At 46.5% G+C, this 14298-nt stretch overlaps 1 protein-coding gene and 1 long non-coding RNA gene across 48 annotated transcripts; both read left to right on the top strand.

The window, feature by feature from the left end:
• The first annotated feature begins 6280 nt into the window (after positions 1-6280).
• Positions 6281-9308, top strand: LOC147119119 (uncharacterized). Of its 47 annotated transcripts, none has more exons than XM_085984843.1 (5): positions 6284-6549; positions 6631-6840; positions 6925-7322; positions 8387-8391; positions 9171-9308. In XM_085984843.1, exons 1-5 carry the CDS (start codon positions 6344-6346, stop codon positions 9306-9308), a joined length of 957 nt encoding a protein of 318 aa, XP_085840969.1. In that variant the 5' UTR covers positions 6284-6343. The 47 variants fall into 47 exon arrangements, with proteins under 47 accessions (XP_085840965.1, XP_085840976.1, XP_085840964.1 ...); XM_085984803.1 differs by lacking the exon at positions 8387-8391 and adding an exon at positions 8768-8772 and having other exon boundaries at positions 6344-6753; positions 6838-6951; positions 7036-7617; positions 9130-9308; XM_085984828.1 differs by lacking the exon at positions 8387-8391 and adding an exon at positions 7342-7386 and having other exon boundaries at positions 6371-6446; positions 6531-6785; positions 6870-7257; positions 9230-9308.
• Positions 9309-10528: 1220 nt separating this feature from the next.
• LOC147119118 (uncharacterized) lies at positions 10529-12704 on the top strand. Its single transcript, XR_015077827.1, has 2 exons — positions 10529-10621; positions 12309-12704. It is a non-coding gene; the product is annotated as an uncharacterized LOC147119118 (long non-coding RNA).
• The last annotated feature ends 1594 nt before the right edge of the window (positions 12705-14298 follow it).

The following is a 14298-nucleotide window of genomic DNA, read 5'->3' as shown; positions in this document are numbered from 1 at the left end:
GCCTTCCTGTGGTGCTAAGATCTGATCGACGTGGCGTCTCACAATGTTCTCCCCGACATCCACTGTGTACATTAATGGCCCCTGTCTTGTACATATTGTTCCGGGTTGCCACTTCTCTGTTCGATAGTCACGGGCCAAGACTGGTTCCCCTACATTGAAGCTCCTTGTCAGCTTTTCGTTGATGTGCTGGAATTGTTTGTCCTCAACATTTCTTCGCACATTTGGTCTGAGCAAGTCCAGACGAGATCTCAACCTTCGGTTAAAGAACATCATGGCCGGGGTCTGGTTGGTAACTGCATGTGTCGCGTTTCGGTAGGCTAATAAGAAATTGTCCATCTTATGCTGTAGTGGAATTTCCTCGTCGCACATGGCCTTTATCGCCTTCTTAAAGGTTTGTACGAACCTCTCAGCCAATCCATTGGTGGCTGGATGATACGGGGCGGATGTGTAATGCCTTACCCCATTCCTTTTCATGATTTTTTGGAACTCGCCGGACACAAACTGTGGTCCATTATCAGAGCAGATCTGCTCTGGCAAACCGTTTCTGGCAAATATGGTCCGTAGGACTGCAATCGTTTTCTCTGTAGTGGTTGAAGACATCTTTATCACCTCAGGCCACTTTGAATGAGCATCCACTGCTATTAAGAACATTGAGTCCATGAATGGACCAGCGAAATCAATGTGCACCCATTGCCATGGAGAGGAGGGCCACTCGGTGGTGCATTTTGGACCTTCTGGCATCCTAAGCAGCTCTTAGTTAGGTCTTCGATTTGTTGATCGATTCCCGGCCACCACACATAAGCCCTAGCAAGGCTTTTCATTTTCACTCCCCCCAGATGACCTTCACGTAGCTCCTTTAGCACTCTCTCCCTTAACTTGGGTGGAATCACCACTCTGGATCCACACATCACTGTCCCCTGGCATACTGACAGCTGTTCTCTTCTGGATGAGAATGCTGGCAACAGTGAGTCACCATGTGTTGGCCATCCCCTCACTGTCAATTTATATACCCGTGACAGCGTCGGATCATTGCAGGTCTCGTTTGTTACTGGCAATCGTTCAATTATCGATGAATAAAATATCTCGATAGGGTCCACTGCTGGTGCTTCCTCCACCGTAGGCAGTGGCAGGCGCGATAGCCCATCAGCATTCCCATGCTGTTTTGTGCCTTTATATTCTATTTCATATTGATTCGCCCCTAGAAACAGGGACCATCTTTGTAACCACTGTGCAGTCATTACTGGCACGCCCTTCTTAGGATTAAAGATGGAGACAAGTGGTTGGTGGTCAGTCAGCAAGGTGAACTTCTGCCCATGCAGCTAATCACAGAAATCACAGAAACCCCACGGTGCAGATGGAGGCCATTTCGGCCCATCGAGCCTGCACCAACACATATCCCACCCGATCCCCGTAACCCCTACACCAACACATATCCCACCCTATCCCCGTAACCCCACGTATTTAATCCCCCTAACACTAAGGATCAATTTATCATAGCCAATCAACCTAACTCACACATCTTTGGACTGTGGGAGGAAACCGGAGTACCCAGAGGAAACCCACGCAAACACGGGGAGAATGTGCAAACTCCACACAGACAGTCGCCCGAGGCCGGATTCGAACTCGGGTCCCTGGCGCTGTGAGGCAACAGTGCTAACCACTATGCCACCGTGCTGGTTGAATTTTTTTACTCCCCATACTAGGCTGAGGGCCTCCCTGTCAATCTGGGCATAGTTGCGCTCGGCTGAGGTTAGTGACCGAGACGCAAAGGCTACTGGCCTCTCCAACCCGTCTGGGAATTTATGCGACAGCACCGCTCCAATGCCATAGGGTGATGCATCACATGCCAAACGAATTGGTAGTGCTGGGTTGAAATGGGCCAACACCTCTTTTGAGGTGATCAATTCTTTACACTTCTGGAAAGCTCGTCTACGTTCATCATCCCACTTCCATGGTACCCCTGTTTGCAGTAGGGTGTTCAGCGGGTGTAATACCGTAGACAAATTTGGTAAGAACTTGTGGTAATAGTTTACCAGCCCGAGGAACGACATCAGTTGTGACACATTTTCCGGTGCTGGTGCCTTGACTACTGCCTCAATCTTGTCAGGGGACTTATGTAACCCCTCTTCATCGATGACGTGGCCGCAATACGAGATCTGTTTCTGGAAAAACTCGCACTTGTGGCGATTAGCTCGTAGCCCATATTCCTTTAATCTGGCGAGTACCTTCTCCAAGTTAACGAGATGATCACCGTCATTTTCGCCCGTGACCAAGATGTCGTCCAAATAACACTGGGTCCCTGGAATCCCTTGCAGGACCTGATCCATCGCCCTTTGCCAGATAGCCGGAGCTGAGGCTACTCCAAACACCAGCCGGTTGTATTGATAGAGACCTTTATGGGTGTTGATCGTAAGGTAAAGTTTCAAAGCTTCTTCTACCTCCATTTTCAAGTATGCCTGGGCTAGATCAATTTTGGTGAAGTGTTTACCACCAGATAGCGAGGCAAAAATATCCTCAATTCGTGGAAGCGGATATTGCACCGTGTGAAGGACTGGGTTCACTGTCACCTTAAAATCCCCACAGATGCGGACCTTCTTTGGTTCCCCAGGCGTATTACTCAATGACCTCTTCATTACAGGAATGATGGGTGTAGCCCACTCACTCCAGTCCACTTTGGACAGTACTCCTGAACGTTCCAACCCTTCCAGCTCTGCTTCAACCGCTGGTCTGATCGCATAAGGCACTGGTCTGGCCTTCAGAAACTTTGGGCTTGCATTATCCTCTATTTTAATTGTTGCTGTTATTCCTTTTAGTGTTCCTAGTCCCTCCTGGAACACTTCTTTTGCGTCAGTTAGCATTTTTGACAGTCGACCAGGTGTGACGTTGTCATCCTTTTTGGCCTCCACCTTCAGTGCCTGTATGGAATGCCAATCTAAATGTATCTTCCGGATCCATTCACGTCCTAGCAGTGGTGGACCTCCATTTGGCAATACATATATATCCATTTTAGGTATTTCCTGACCTTTATATGTCACTTTCACCCTTATTTTTCCTTTGGGGTAGACTTTTTGCCCCATATACGTCTTCAAGACAATTTCTGTAGCTTTCAAGGGTATGTGTGAAAATAGCCGCTTGTAGTCTCTTTGATTTATGACTGTTAGAGCTGACCCTGTGTCCAATTCCATTTCCACTTGGACTCCGTCTATCTTGAGTGTAACCCAGATAGTGTGGTGATCCTCCATTTCAGTTACATTATGTAGTTTCAGACAACCCAGCTCCTTGCTTCCGGAGTCTGTGTCACTTTTCTGTTCGTCTGAACTGCTGTCCATCACCTTATGTACCTTTTTGTACTTCTCCTGTGGAGATTTCTTGCTGCTGGTTTTCTTCCCTGACCTGCAGACTCTTGCTATGTGTCCTGCTTTTCCACACTTATGGCACAGTTTATACAGTAGACTCTCTTGACCAGTTCTAAGTCCTCACAAGCTTTGTCACCCAGTAGTGAATCAAGTCTTCCAGCCAGAACAGAAAACATGAGATGATGCACTTTGTCTTTGACTGTCACTTTAACTCTGCATACACCTAAGCTATCTATTTTCTGTCCATTATAGTCCTTCAGTAGTACTGACTTTTTCTGTATTTTGGGCTTTTCTTTCATATTGTTAATGTCACTCATACTGATTAAGTTTGCTTTTGCCCCAGTGTCTAGTTTCAAGGTAACTAATGCTCCATTTACCTGCAGTGGGATCATCCATTTGTCCTCTTTTACTGCATTAACTTTATGTTCAGCATTGTCCATTTCTGAGGGCTGCACATTTTCTGTATCCTTTTTGATATTGTCACATGACACCATTCCTACAAAAAATGTCTCACTTAAATCAGTGTCCTCAATTACATTAACTCGTTGCCCTTTCTTAGTTTGTACTTTTGAAAAGCATTGTTTGGCAAAGTGATTCTTTCCATTACACTTTGTGCACATTTTTCCAAACGCTGGGCATTGTCTTAACTGGTGTTTGTAACCACAGCATTTACAATTAAAAATTTCATCCTCCGATTGCTTTTCATTTCTGTTCTGCCCACGTTTCTTCCCCTTGTAGGACACAGCACCGACAGCAGCATTATCACTCATTACAATCGCATCATTATTGATTTCACTGAAAGGCTTCGCGTGCTTTCGAGCTAGCTCGCTGGCTTGGCATATTTTCACCGCATTTTCCAAATTTAGTTCAGTTTCTCTCAACAGAAGTTCCCTGACTTTTTTTATCATGAATACCAAACACAATCTGGTCACAAATCATGGATGCTTTGAGCTCAGAGAAATTACATGTCTGTGCTTTCAGTTTCAGATCAGTTATAAAGCTGTCAAAAGTCTCATTTTGCTGCTGTGTCCGAGAACAGAAGATGTATCTTTCATAGGTCTCATTCTTTTTGGGAGAGCAATGTGCATCAATTTTTTTTTAGCACATCTTCTAATTTTTCTCTGTTCTCCTCTGGATTAAATACAAATGTATTAAATACCTCTATCGCCTGTGGGCCTGCAACCGTAAGCAGCAACGCTATTTTCCTTGCGTCTGGCTTCGTACCGAATCCGATGGCTGCAATGTAGAGTTCGAATTGTTGTTTAAAAGTCTGCCAATTGTAGTCAATTTTTCCTGTGAGTTTCAAACGCTCTGGTGGCTTCAAATTCTCCATGTCGCTTTTCACAATTTTCAGCAGCTCTTCACCATCCTGGTACCATCTTATGTTCATTAATAAATAGACATTCTTATTATGAACACAGCTAGCTTTTGCTAGACACTTTTATTGAGCACATGTGGACTAGGTACAGTATCTGTAGAGGCTTCCATCTTGACTGCTGCCTTGTGGGTAGCCTAGTGCCTCATGGGTAATGTAGTCTTAATATACATACAGCTGGGTAGTGTAGTCTTATACATACAGCTATATACAGCTCTACGGCTCCACCTAGTGTCCACTATAGAATGACATGTTATTGATCATTACAGTCTTTATTAATGAATGAATGAATTTATTTTTTGTTATCTGTAGTTTACTTCTTGAACTGTGATTAATTACTTCGCTATTTATCAGTTATGAGCATCTTTAAAAGCAGTTAGAATTTAATCACTTACCTTGTTTTCCTTTGACTTACATCTTGCACTAATAAATCCTTACTAAGTCAAGCTTAACACTAACTACTAAAGAGACTAAACACACAAAGGGATATCGATATTCTTACCGATATACTTATGTTAATTTGCTCTGCTGTGTGTTGATTATAACATCACTTTTTTCTGTGCCCTCCGGTGCGATTATTTATTATTTACTGTTGCTCCTGGTGTAAATTACTGAGCACCTCTTTCCCCCTCAGCATCCAATTCCCATTCTCACCAAATTCCACTTACCACTCTGTTTAGCAAACCACTCCATTTAGTAGATTCTCCAGCTCTGTGCCACACCGCTCATCGTCCTCCTATTCCCTCCTCCAAAGGTATCTCTGACCTCAGCTATTCCACTCACTTTTCCTCCACATTCTTTGACTAAAATGGCGGTGGTTGTTACCCAGAACACTCCGCACGAGAATAAGCCCTATCAATGCTGCAGGGGGCTGATGTGCGCAAGCGCGGGGAGGGCATGGTGCGGGGCGGGTCCCGCACGTGCGCAGTGCCGACAGTCGGGTAATGGCGGCGGAAGGTGGAGAGAAGATTCCAGAGTGGGGAGGAGGCGGCAGGGCGCAGTGGAGCAATAGAACCGGCGGGGAGGCTTTATAAACACCCGGGGTGGGCCTCAGGCCCGAGAACAAGAGCCTCCGGGCCGGGCGTTTGCCCTGAGCGGGGCGGCAGCTGCGGGGCTTTTTCCCGGTGACAGGCCCGGGTTAACGGCCGCCATCTTGAGAGGCTCAGGGGGCAGCAGGGCGCATGCGTGGCCCCCTTTGCCAGGAACCAGGAGGAGAGAATCTTGTCAATTTCTATCCTGGACTCACAGTGATGGCTTTTGTAAACTCCTTTTACAGGCTGTGAGAAGGGCAGCATTTACACACCGCAAACTCAAACCAAACATCACATCAGGATCTGACAGTGTCACTCCATTCATCAGGACCTGAATATCATCGGCCTTTGAATGTGGAAGGAGAAATGTTTGTCTGTTCTGTCTGTGGGAAAAGATTTCAAATATCAGCGTGACTGGAAAGGCACCAAGACTCTCACACCCAAGTGAGAGTGTTCCAGTGCACTGACTGTGGAAAGAGCTTTAACCAGTTACACAGCCTGAAAAACATCGCACCGTTCACAGCGGGGAGAAACCGTACACGTGTTCTGTGTGTGGACGAGGCTTCAACTGATCGTCCAACATGGAGAGACACAAGGACACCTGCACCATGGAGAAACCCTGGAAATGTGGGGACTGTGGGAAGGGATTCAATTACCCATCTGAGCTGGAAACACATCGACGCAGTCACACTGGGGAGAGGCCGTTTACCTGCACCGTGTGTGGGAAGGGATTCACTCAGTCATCCAGCCTCTATACACACCAGCGAGTTCATACTGGAGAGCGACCGTTCACCTGCATTGAATGTGCGAAGGGATTTATTGCTTTATCAACCCTCGTGACACACCAGCGAGTTCACACTGATAAGAGACCTTTTAAATGTTCTGGCTGTGAGAAGAGCTTTAAAAGCACACAGGATCTGTTGACACACCAACGAGTTCACACTGGGGAGAGGCCATTCACCTGCTCAGTGTGTGGGAAGGCATTCACTCAGTCATCCCACCTTCTGACACATCAACTTGTTCACTCTGATAACAAACCTTTTAATTGTTCTGACTGTGAGAAGTCCTTTAAAAGTAATAAGGATTTATTGACACACTTACGCACTTACACTGGGGAGAGGCCGTTCACCTGCTCCATGTGTGGGAAGGGATTCACTTGTTTGTCCCACCTTCTGACACACCAACTTGTTCACTCTGATAAGAGACTGTTTCAATGTTCTGACTGTGAGAAGAGCTTTAAAACCAAACAACACCTGCTGAAACACCAACACACCCACACTGGGGAGAGGGCGTTCACCTGCTCGGTGTGTGGGAAGGGATTCACCCAATCATCCCACCTGTTGCAACACCAGCGAGTTCACACTGGGGAGAGGCCGTTCATGTGCACTGAGTGCGGGAAGGAATTCACTGATTTATCCGATCTTCTGACACACCAACGAGTTCACACCAGGGAGAGACCATTCACCTGCTCTGTGTGTGGAAAGGGATTCACTCAGTCATCCCACCTCACCGAACACCGACATGTTCACACTGAAGAGAGACCTTTTGAATGTTCTGACTGTGAGAAGAGCTTTAAAAGCACAAGTGGTCTGCTGAAACACCAACACACTCACACTGGGGAGAGGTCATTCACCTGCTCTGTATGTGGGAAAAGATTTACTGATTCATCCTACCTGCTGACACACCAGCGAGTTCACACTGGAGAGAGGCAATTCACCTGCTCCACGTGTGGGAAGGGATTCATGGATTCCTACAACCTGCTGGCACACCAACCTGTTCACACTGGGGAGTGGTCATTCACCTGCTCCATGTGTGGGAAGGGATTCACTGATTCATCCAACCTGCTGACACACCAGTGAGTTCACACCGGGGAGAGGGCATTCACCTGCTCCGTGTGTGCGAAGGGATTCACTCAGTCATCCTCCTTACTGAGACACCAGCGAGCTCATGACCGACTGCAGAGGTTGGATTCTGCTGTTATTGCTGCTGTTAATCACATCCAGGACTGAACCATGTTGATTTTGACAGTTGGGGTTTATTTCTGCTGATGTTAAACTCCAGCCCAGTTATAGGGTTATTAATATTCTGGATAAATGTCAAATAAATCAGCTTTGTTTCAAACACACTCTGTGTCGAGTCTGTGATGTCTCCATGATAAGAGGAGACTAATTGATGTCCTGTTACTGACTGCTCCATTTTTGGGCCGTTTCTCCTTATTATTTCGGTTCTGATCTAATTGGCCGTCTACCATCCTGGGAGTCCCATGATACAACGATAATGGAGTTGTTGACTACTCACAGCGATCAATCTCTAACAATGAGTCTACAACAGACCCAGACATGAGGTGAGGAAAACCCCATTGGTGGACAGCTTTAGGAGCCATCGGACCAAAGTCACCTCTTCCTCCCGAGCATTCTACACTGACCACACGTCATGTCTCAAATTACTCACACACTGTGTCTCAAAATCTTACTCTATGAATGAAATCGGTCCAATTTGCATTTGAATGAATAAACACCAACTGCTTCCACCGTCTCCCTAGGGAGCCTATCCCATAGATTGACCACTCACTAACTGAAATATTGTTTCCAGATTGGATTTGACTTTACCCCTTTCAAGCGCAGGCCGTGTCCTCTGGTTCTACTGTTCTGGACAGGGTGAAATAACTTGTCATGCTCTACATTATCCAGTCCCTTTAGAATCCTAAAAACAGCAATCCTATCACCTCTCCACCTTCTCTTTCCAGTGTGAACAGGCCCAGTTTACATAACCTGGACATGTTGGCTCGATACTCAGTTAAATTCTGACACAAACCCTTTGATGCCTCTTAAATTGCATTAACCGACACTTCACAGAATCCTAGAATGATACAGCACAGAAGGCCATTTGGCCCATTGTGCCTGTTCAGCTCTCCGAAAGATCCATCCAATTACGAAAGCAAAATACTGCGGCTGCTGGAAATCTGAAATAAAGAGAGAAAATGCTGGCAATCCTCAGCAGGTCAGGCAACGTCTGTGGAGAGAGAAAAAGAGTTAACGCTTCAGGTCACTGACCTTCCGTCAGAACCTTTCATCACACATTATAATCTAATGTATTACTCACTCTGGTTTAAGCTTATATTGTGGTTAATAACGGCAAACTCTTGTTTCTCCTGATCTGATTACAGTTTCCAACCAGTCGATTCAGTGGAATGTCCTATCAGTGTTGCCATGGAAACCTGTCTGCAGTGAAGCGCCTGTTTGACTTCCTGAAAGTGCAAAGTATCTGCGGACACATCAACACACTCACACTGGGGAAAGGCTGTTCACCTGCTCCGTGTGTGGGAATGGATTCAGTCTATCATCCAAACTGCGGACACACCAGTGAGTTCACACTGGGGAGAGGCTGTTCACCTGCTCCGTGTGTGAGAAGGGATTCAATCTATCATCCAACCTGCGGACACACCAGCGAGTTCACACTGGGGAGAGGCCGTTCACCTGCTCCGTGTGTGGGAAGGGATTCACTCTGTCACAACACCTGCTGACACACCAGCGAGTTCACAAGTGACTGCAGGGGTTGGGTTCTGCTGTTATTGCTGCTGTTAATCACATCCAGGACTGAACCACGTTCATTCTGACAGTTGGGGTTTGTTTCAGCTGATTTTAGTAACCCCTATAACTGGGCTGGAGTTTAACCTGTATCAATGTCAAATAAATTAGCTTTGTTTCACACACACGCAGTGTGTCAGGTCCTTGATATCTCGACAATAAGATGAGCTGATTGAGGACTTGTTACCAACTGAGTGGAATCCACCTGAGAACTGAGTTCCCACAACTTGTTAAAAGATGGATCTACAAGATGTCCAAGTCTGACAGGACAGAAAATTCTATTATACCACAGGGTCCACTTCAACCATCCAGGGCAGTGAGCCCCTGTAACATTGGATTTTAACCTTTGGGAAATATTCTGATAATCTGTTGTCACGGGGCAAAGCAGCCTTGTTATTTTAACATCAGTTTAATCAAACTCAATGGGCAGTCTGATCTCCAAAGGGAAACGTCTCCTTAAAGCTGACGGTGTCGGCAGTTCTGCAGCTCATTTCTCAGTGTGAGCGTGTCAGAATGAAAAGCTTTAACAACAGCCGATGTTTCACAAAGGGAGACCTCACCAGACCAAAGGCCATTGGTGGAGTTTAATGGGCTGTTTGTGTCACTGGGCTACAGGAGGCCATTTTTAACTGAAGGAAAACTGGTCACAGCAAACAGCGAGTTTAACAGACTGTCCCTGGTCCACTCAAACCCCCACCTTCTCTCTCACTATTTATGGGCACTGCTGCAGTAATTGCTCCTCTGACCTTTCCTCTCTTGTCCCTCCTACACCCCTAATACACGGCCCGACACAATCTCCCTCCCCCTATATCCTCACTGTGCTGGAATCCACACCAGTCTCCCCATCTGCTCCTTGTTCTCTCCCTGGATCCTAAAACTACTGAACTCACTCTTCCCCTCCTGAAGTCTACAGGCTCTAAAACTGAAGCTAGGTGTCCCTCAGTCCCGACTCCTTGATTTACCTCCGCTTCTCTCCTCCTCTTTCCCCCTTGGTTGTGTTCCACACTCTGGGCCTTGGGCCTTCCCCGGGGATTCTCAGTATGAACAGGTGGGATGTGTTTGGAGACAGGGTGTCCCGGCTCTCCACCTTTAAAGGGACAAGGAGACGACCAGCTGGGCTGAATGGCCCAGCTTTATGACATCACTGCAGTGCCTAGCAACCAGCCTCCCTGAGCCCTGCTCATTATGGGCTCGGTTTAGCTCAGTGCTGTAACAGGAAGGAAAATAGGAGCAGGATTCGCCCCGTGTGGAGCCTAGGATTAATGGGGAGAGGTACAGGATCAATTTATACCTTATTGAGTGAGAAATGTCATTGTCCAGACACTCCCTGTCCCTCGGTATTTGTGTCGGGGAGTGGCTGATGGGTTTACTCTGTATCTAACCCGTGCTGTACCCAACTGGAGAGTGATTGATGCTGACACGAGGGGCTCAGCTCCACGAGCACAACATTTAACCCAAAGATGATCTAATAAACCCATCAGCTTCTCCCCTGGACACAGGTCCTGAAAGACAGGGATTGTCTCTGATATTTTGGTCGGTGTTGTTGATCAAGTTTAAACACCTCACTCACATCTCCTCTCACCCTGCTTTGTTCTAATGAGAAGTGCCCCAGTTTCTCTCGTCTCTCCTCCTGGGAAAGAGAAGTTCGCCTCAATTAGAAACTCAAACAGGTGCTTCACTGCAGACAGGTCATCATGAGGAAACATTTCTTTACCCAGCGAGTTATTATGATCTGAAATGCACTGCCTGAAAGGGTGGAGGAAGCAGATTCAAGAGTAACTTTCAAAAGGGAATTGGATAAATATTTGAAGGGAAAACATTTACCGGGATATGGGGAAAGAGCAGGGGAGTGGGACTAATTGGATAGCTCTCCCAAAGAGCTGGCACAAGCATGGTGGGCCAAATGGCCGCCTTTTGCGCTGTATCATTCTCTGATTCTCTGATAACTAAAGCTTCTCATCTGTGATACAACCTCAGTGAATTTATTCTGCAGCCTCTCTGTGGCCCCGACATCCTTCCTAGTGTAAGATGCCCAAAATTTATTCTAACTGCAGCCGAACCGATGATTTTGTTTTCTACGCCCCATTTAAAGAAAACCTCGGGTAACATTTTTAAACCACTTTATAAACTTGTCCTCCAACTTTTACAGATTTCTGTAGATTTTAGAGATATTAACATAACATAGCTTAAATACATTGACATCAAATGTCTGATATAATGTGTACTGTGGGAAAGAGAAGTTTAGTCTGAGTTAGAAACTCAAACAGGCGTTTCACTGCAGACAGGTCACCATGGAAACACTGATAAGACATTCCATTCACTGAATCGACTGGTTGGAAACTGTAATCAGATCAGGGGAAAGAACAGAGTTTGTCTGTTATTAACCACAATATAAGCTTAGAATCATAGAATGGTTCCAGCACAGAAGGAGGCCATTCAGCCCATTGAGCCCATGCCGGGTCTCTGCAAGAGCACTTCAGCTAGTCCCACTCCCCCACCCTTTCCCCGTAGCCCTGCCAATGTTTTTCTTTCAGGTGCTTATCCAATTCCCTTTTGAAAGCTGTGATTGAATCTTCCTCCACCACCCTTTCAGGCAGTGCATTCCAGATCCTAACCACTCATTGTGTATGCAGTAACCAAATTAATATTATACTTTAGTTTATGTTAGAATATGTATAATGTAGCACCAATGTACAGGGTGGGGGTAGCAAATTAATTCATACCCTGAGTTAAAATGGTATATAGGTCTGTACTTATTGTATTTATCCAGCTAAGCTCTAAAAACAGGATTCATTGACTGAGAGGCCCGTGGGAAGATTGGGGAGGATGTCTGTTCAGCCAGGCAAGGCAGCACATATACAAGATAACATACATAAGAATTTGTTTGTTTGTAAACCCACAACAGGGTTCCATTACATCTAAGTCTGGTGGGACTAATTATAATGTGCTTGCTTTGCAGAAGTAACATGAGACAAGGTCAGAATCTGTGCTTTGCAGTGATTGAACAAGGACTGTTATCTTAAGAAAGCATGTTAACGAACAAACCACCTGGCTAGAGACAAAGGACGGTTGTAAAGCAATAGATTAAGATGAGGCCGCAGTCACAGAAGGCCACGGGACCAACTGATAACAGAACTGTGATTTGTAAGCGGCTGGAAGGATGAAATGTCACGGTTTATAATTGCCATTCTGCAATGAATCTGTATATGCTGATAAGCTTTGCACCCGCCCCTAGGGCAGGGGTTTGATTTTTGTATAATTGTGAACGTTGCTAGGATATCGGTGGAGTCGGATCTGAGAAGGGTCTCAGAAGGTTCTCCCCAGGCCTATGAATAAAGACTGTTTTGAACCATCACTTGAAGTCTGTCATCCGTACATAGCTGAGCGTCGACTTTATATGTCACTTAGTCCGCTCTGCGGGGAAAAGGGTTAAGTGTCGTCTTGGCATATCACCAGGTCCACTTTTTGGATACATCAATTGGCGTAGTCGGCAGGATCACAGACTCTGACTGGTCCACGGGAATGTTCAGCTAAGAAGGGTGAGTATGTTTTAAATTACCACCCATAAATTAGAAAGCTTAGAATGTCCTGTGAGATCTGGTAAGGCTGTGATTAAAAGGACATAGGAAGACAGACTTGAGAAAGGGGTGTGGTCTGGTGAGCCTGGAGGCGGTGAATCCTCTGAGCCGGGAGGCGGTGAATCCACTGAGCCAGGAGGCGGCGAATCCTCTGAGCCGAGAGGCGGTGAATCCTCTGAGCCAGGAGGTGGTGAATTCTCTGAGCCGGGATGCGGCAAATCCTCTGAGCCGGGAGGCAGTGAATCCTCTGAGCCAGGAGGCAGTGAATCTTCTGAGCCGGGAGGCAGTGAATCCTCAGAGCCATTAAGGCGGCAAGGCCTATAGGGTAAAAAGGCGGATAAGTGGGTGATAAAGTCCTACAATTAGTGGATCCTTGGGAATCATGGGGTGATCGACACAGACAAGGGTGGTTGACTATCCCAAACGCCAAGCCCACTTTTCGGATACATCAACTGGCATAGTCGGCAGGATCACAGACTCTGACCGGTCCACGGGAACGTTCAGCTAAGAAGGGTGAGTATGTTTTAAATTACCACCCATAAATTAGAAAGCTCAGAATGTCCTGTGAGATCTGGTAAGGCTGTGATTAAAAGGACATAGGGAGACAGACTCGAGAAAGTGGTGCGGTCTGGTGAGCCGGGAGGTGGTGAATCGTCTGAGCCAGGAGGCGGTGAATCCTCTGAGCCGGGAGGTGGCGAATCCTCTGAGTCAAGAGGCGGTGAATTCTCTGAATTAAGAGGACATAGTCCCACGTGATGGGAACCATAAACACCACAGGATCGTGATCCCGTGATGAGTGAGTGTGTGTAAAATAAGTGTGAATGGGTGAATGATAGAGTAACATAAGAACCATTGAGAAGTAAGTCGGAAGTTATATAGAATGCCTAAAAAGGATGCAGAGATAAAGGAGGAGGGGCCATCCCCTTGGGGTGATCCCGGCTCCGTCACTCGCTATGTAGCGGATAAAAGTCAGAAACTTATCGTGTTCATGAAAAAGAAAGGGTGGGATCCTGAAGACAGCGCGGAAAGACAAAGGGCTTGGTGGAAGAGACAAACCAAAGATAGAGAGAGAAAAGGGGAAATGGTAATCTTAGCTTGTTACCAGAAACTATGTAAGGAGTTGAAACAGAAGGGAGAGGGGGAAAGGGACGAGAAAGAAGTAACAACTCCCAAACCAAGAGGGAAGGGACACCCGGTGGTGGCGGCCGGCTCCAGCAGTACACCCGTATACCCAAAACTACCAGAAGAAGGTAATATAGATGGGGGTGGGTTAGAAAAGGAAACAGCAGGAGACAGTAAGGAGAGGGACTGGCCGGAGCCACTGCCCTGGCCAGAAGAAAATAATCTCCCACCACCCTATAATCCGGTGTA

Source organism: Somniosus microcephalus, chromosome 4 (assembly GCF_052327205.1).
Source record: "Somniosus microcephalus isolate GS21.2 chromosome 4, FLI_Smic_1.0, whole genome shotgun sequence".
Lineage (NCBI taxonomy): Eukaryota > Metazoa > Chordata > Chondrichthyes > Squaliformes > Somniosidae > Somniosus > Somniosus microcephalus.
The sequence above is the reverse complement of the archived record's forward strand: the minus strand, read 5'-3'. Positions and strand labels throughout refer to the sequence as shown.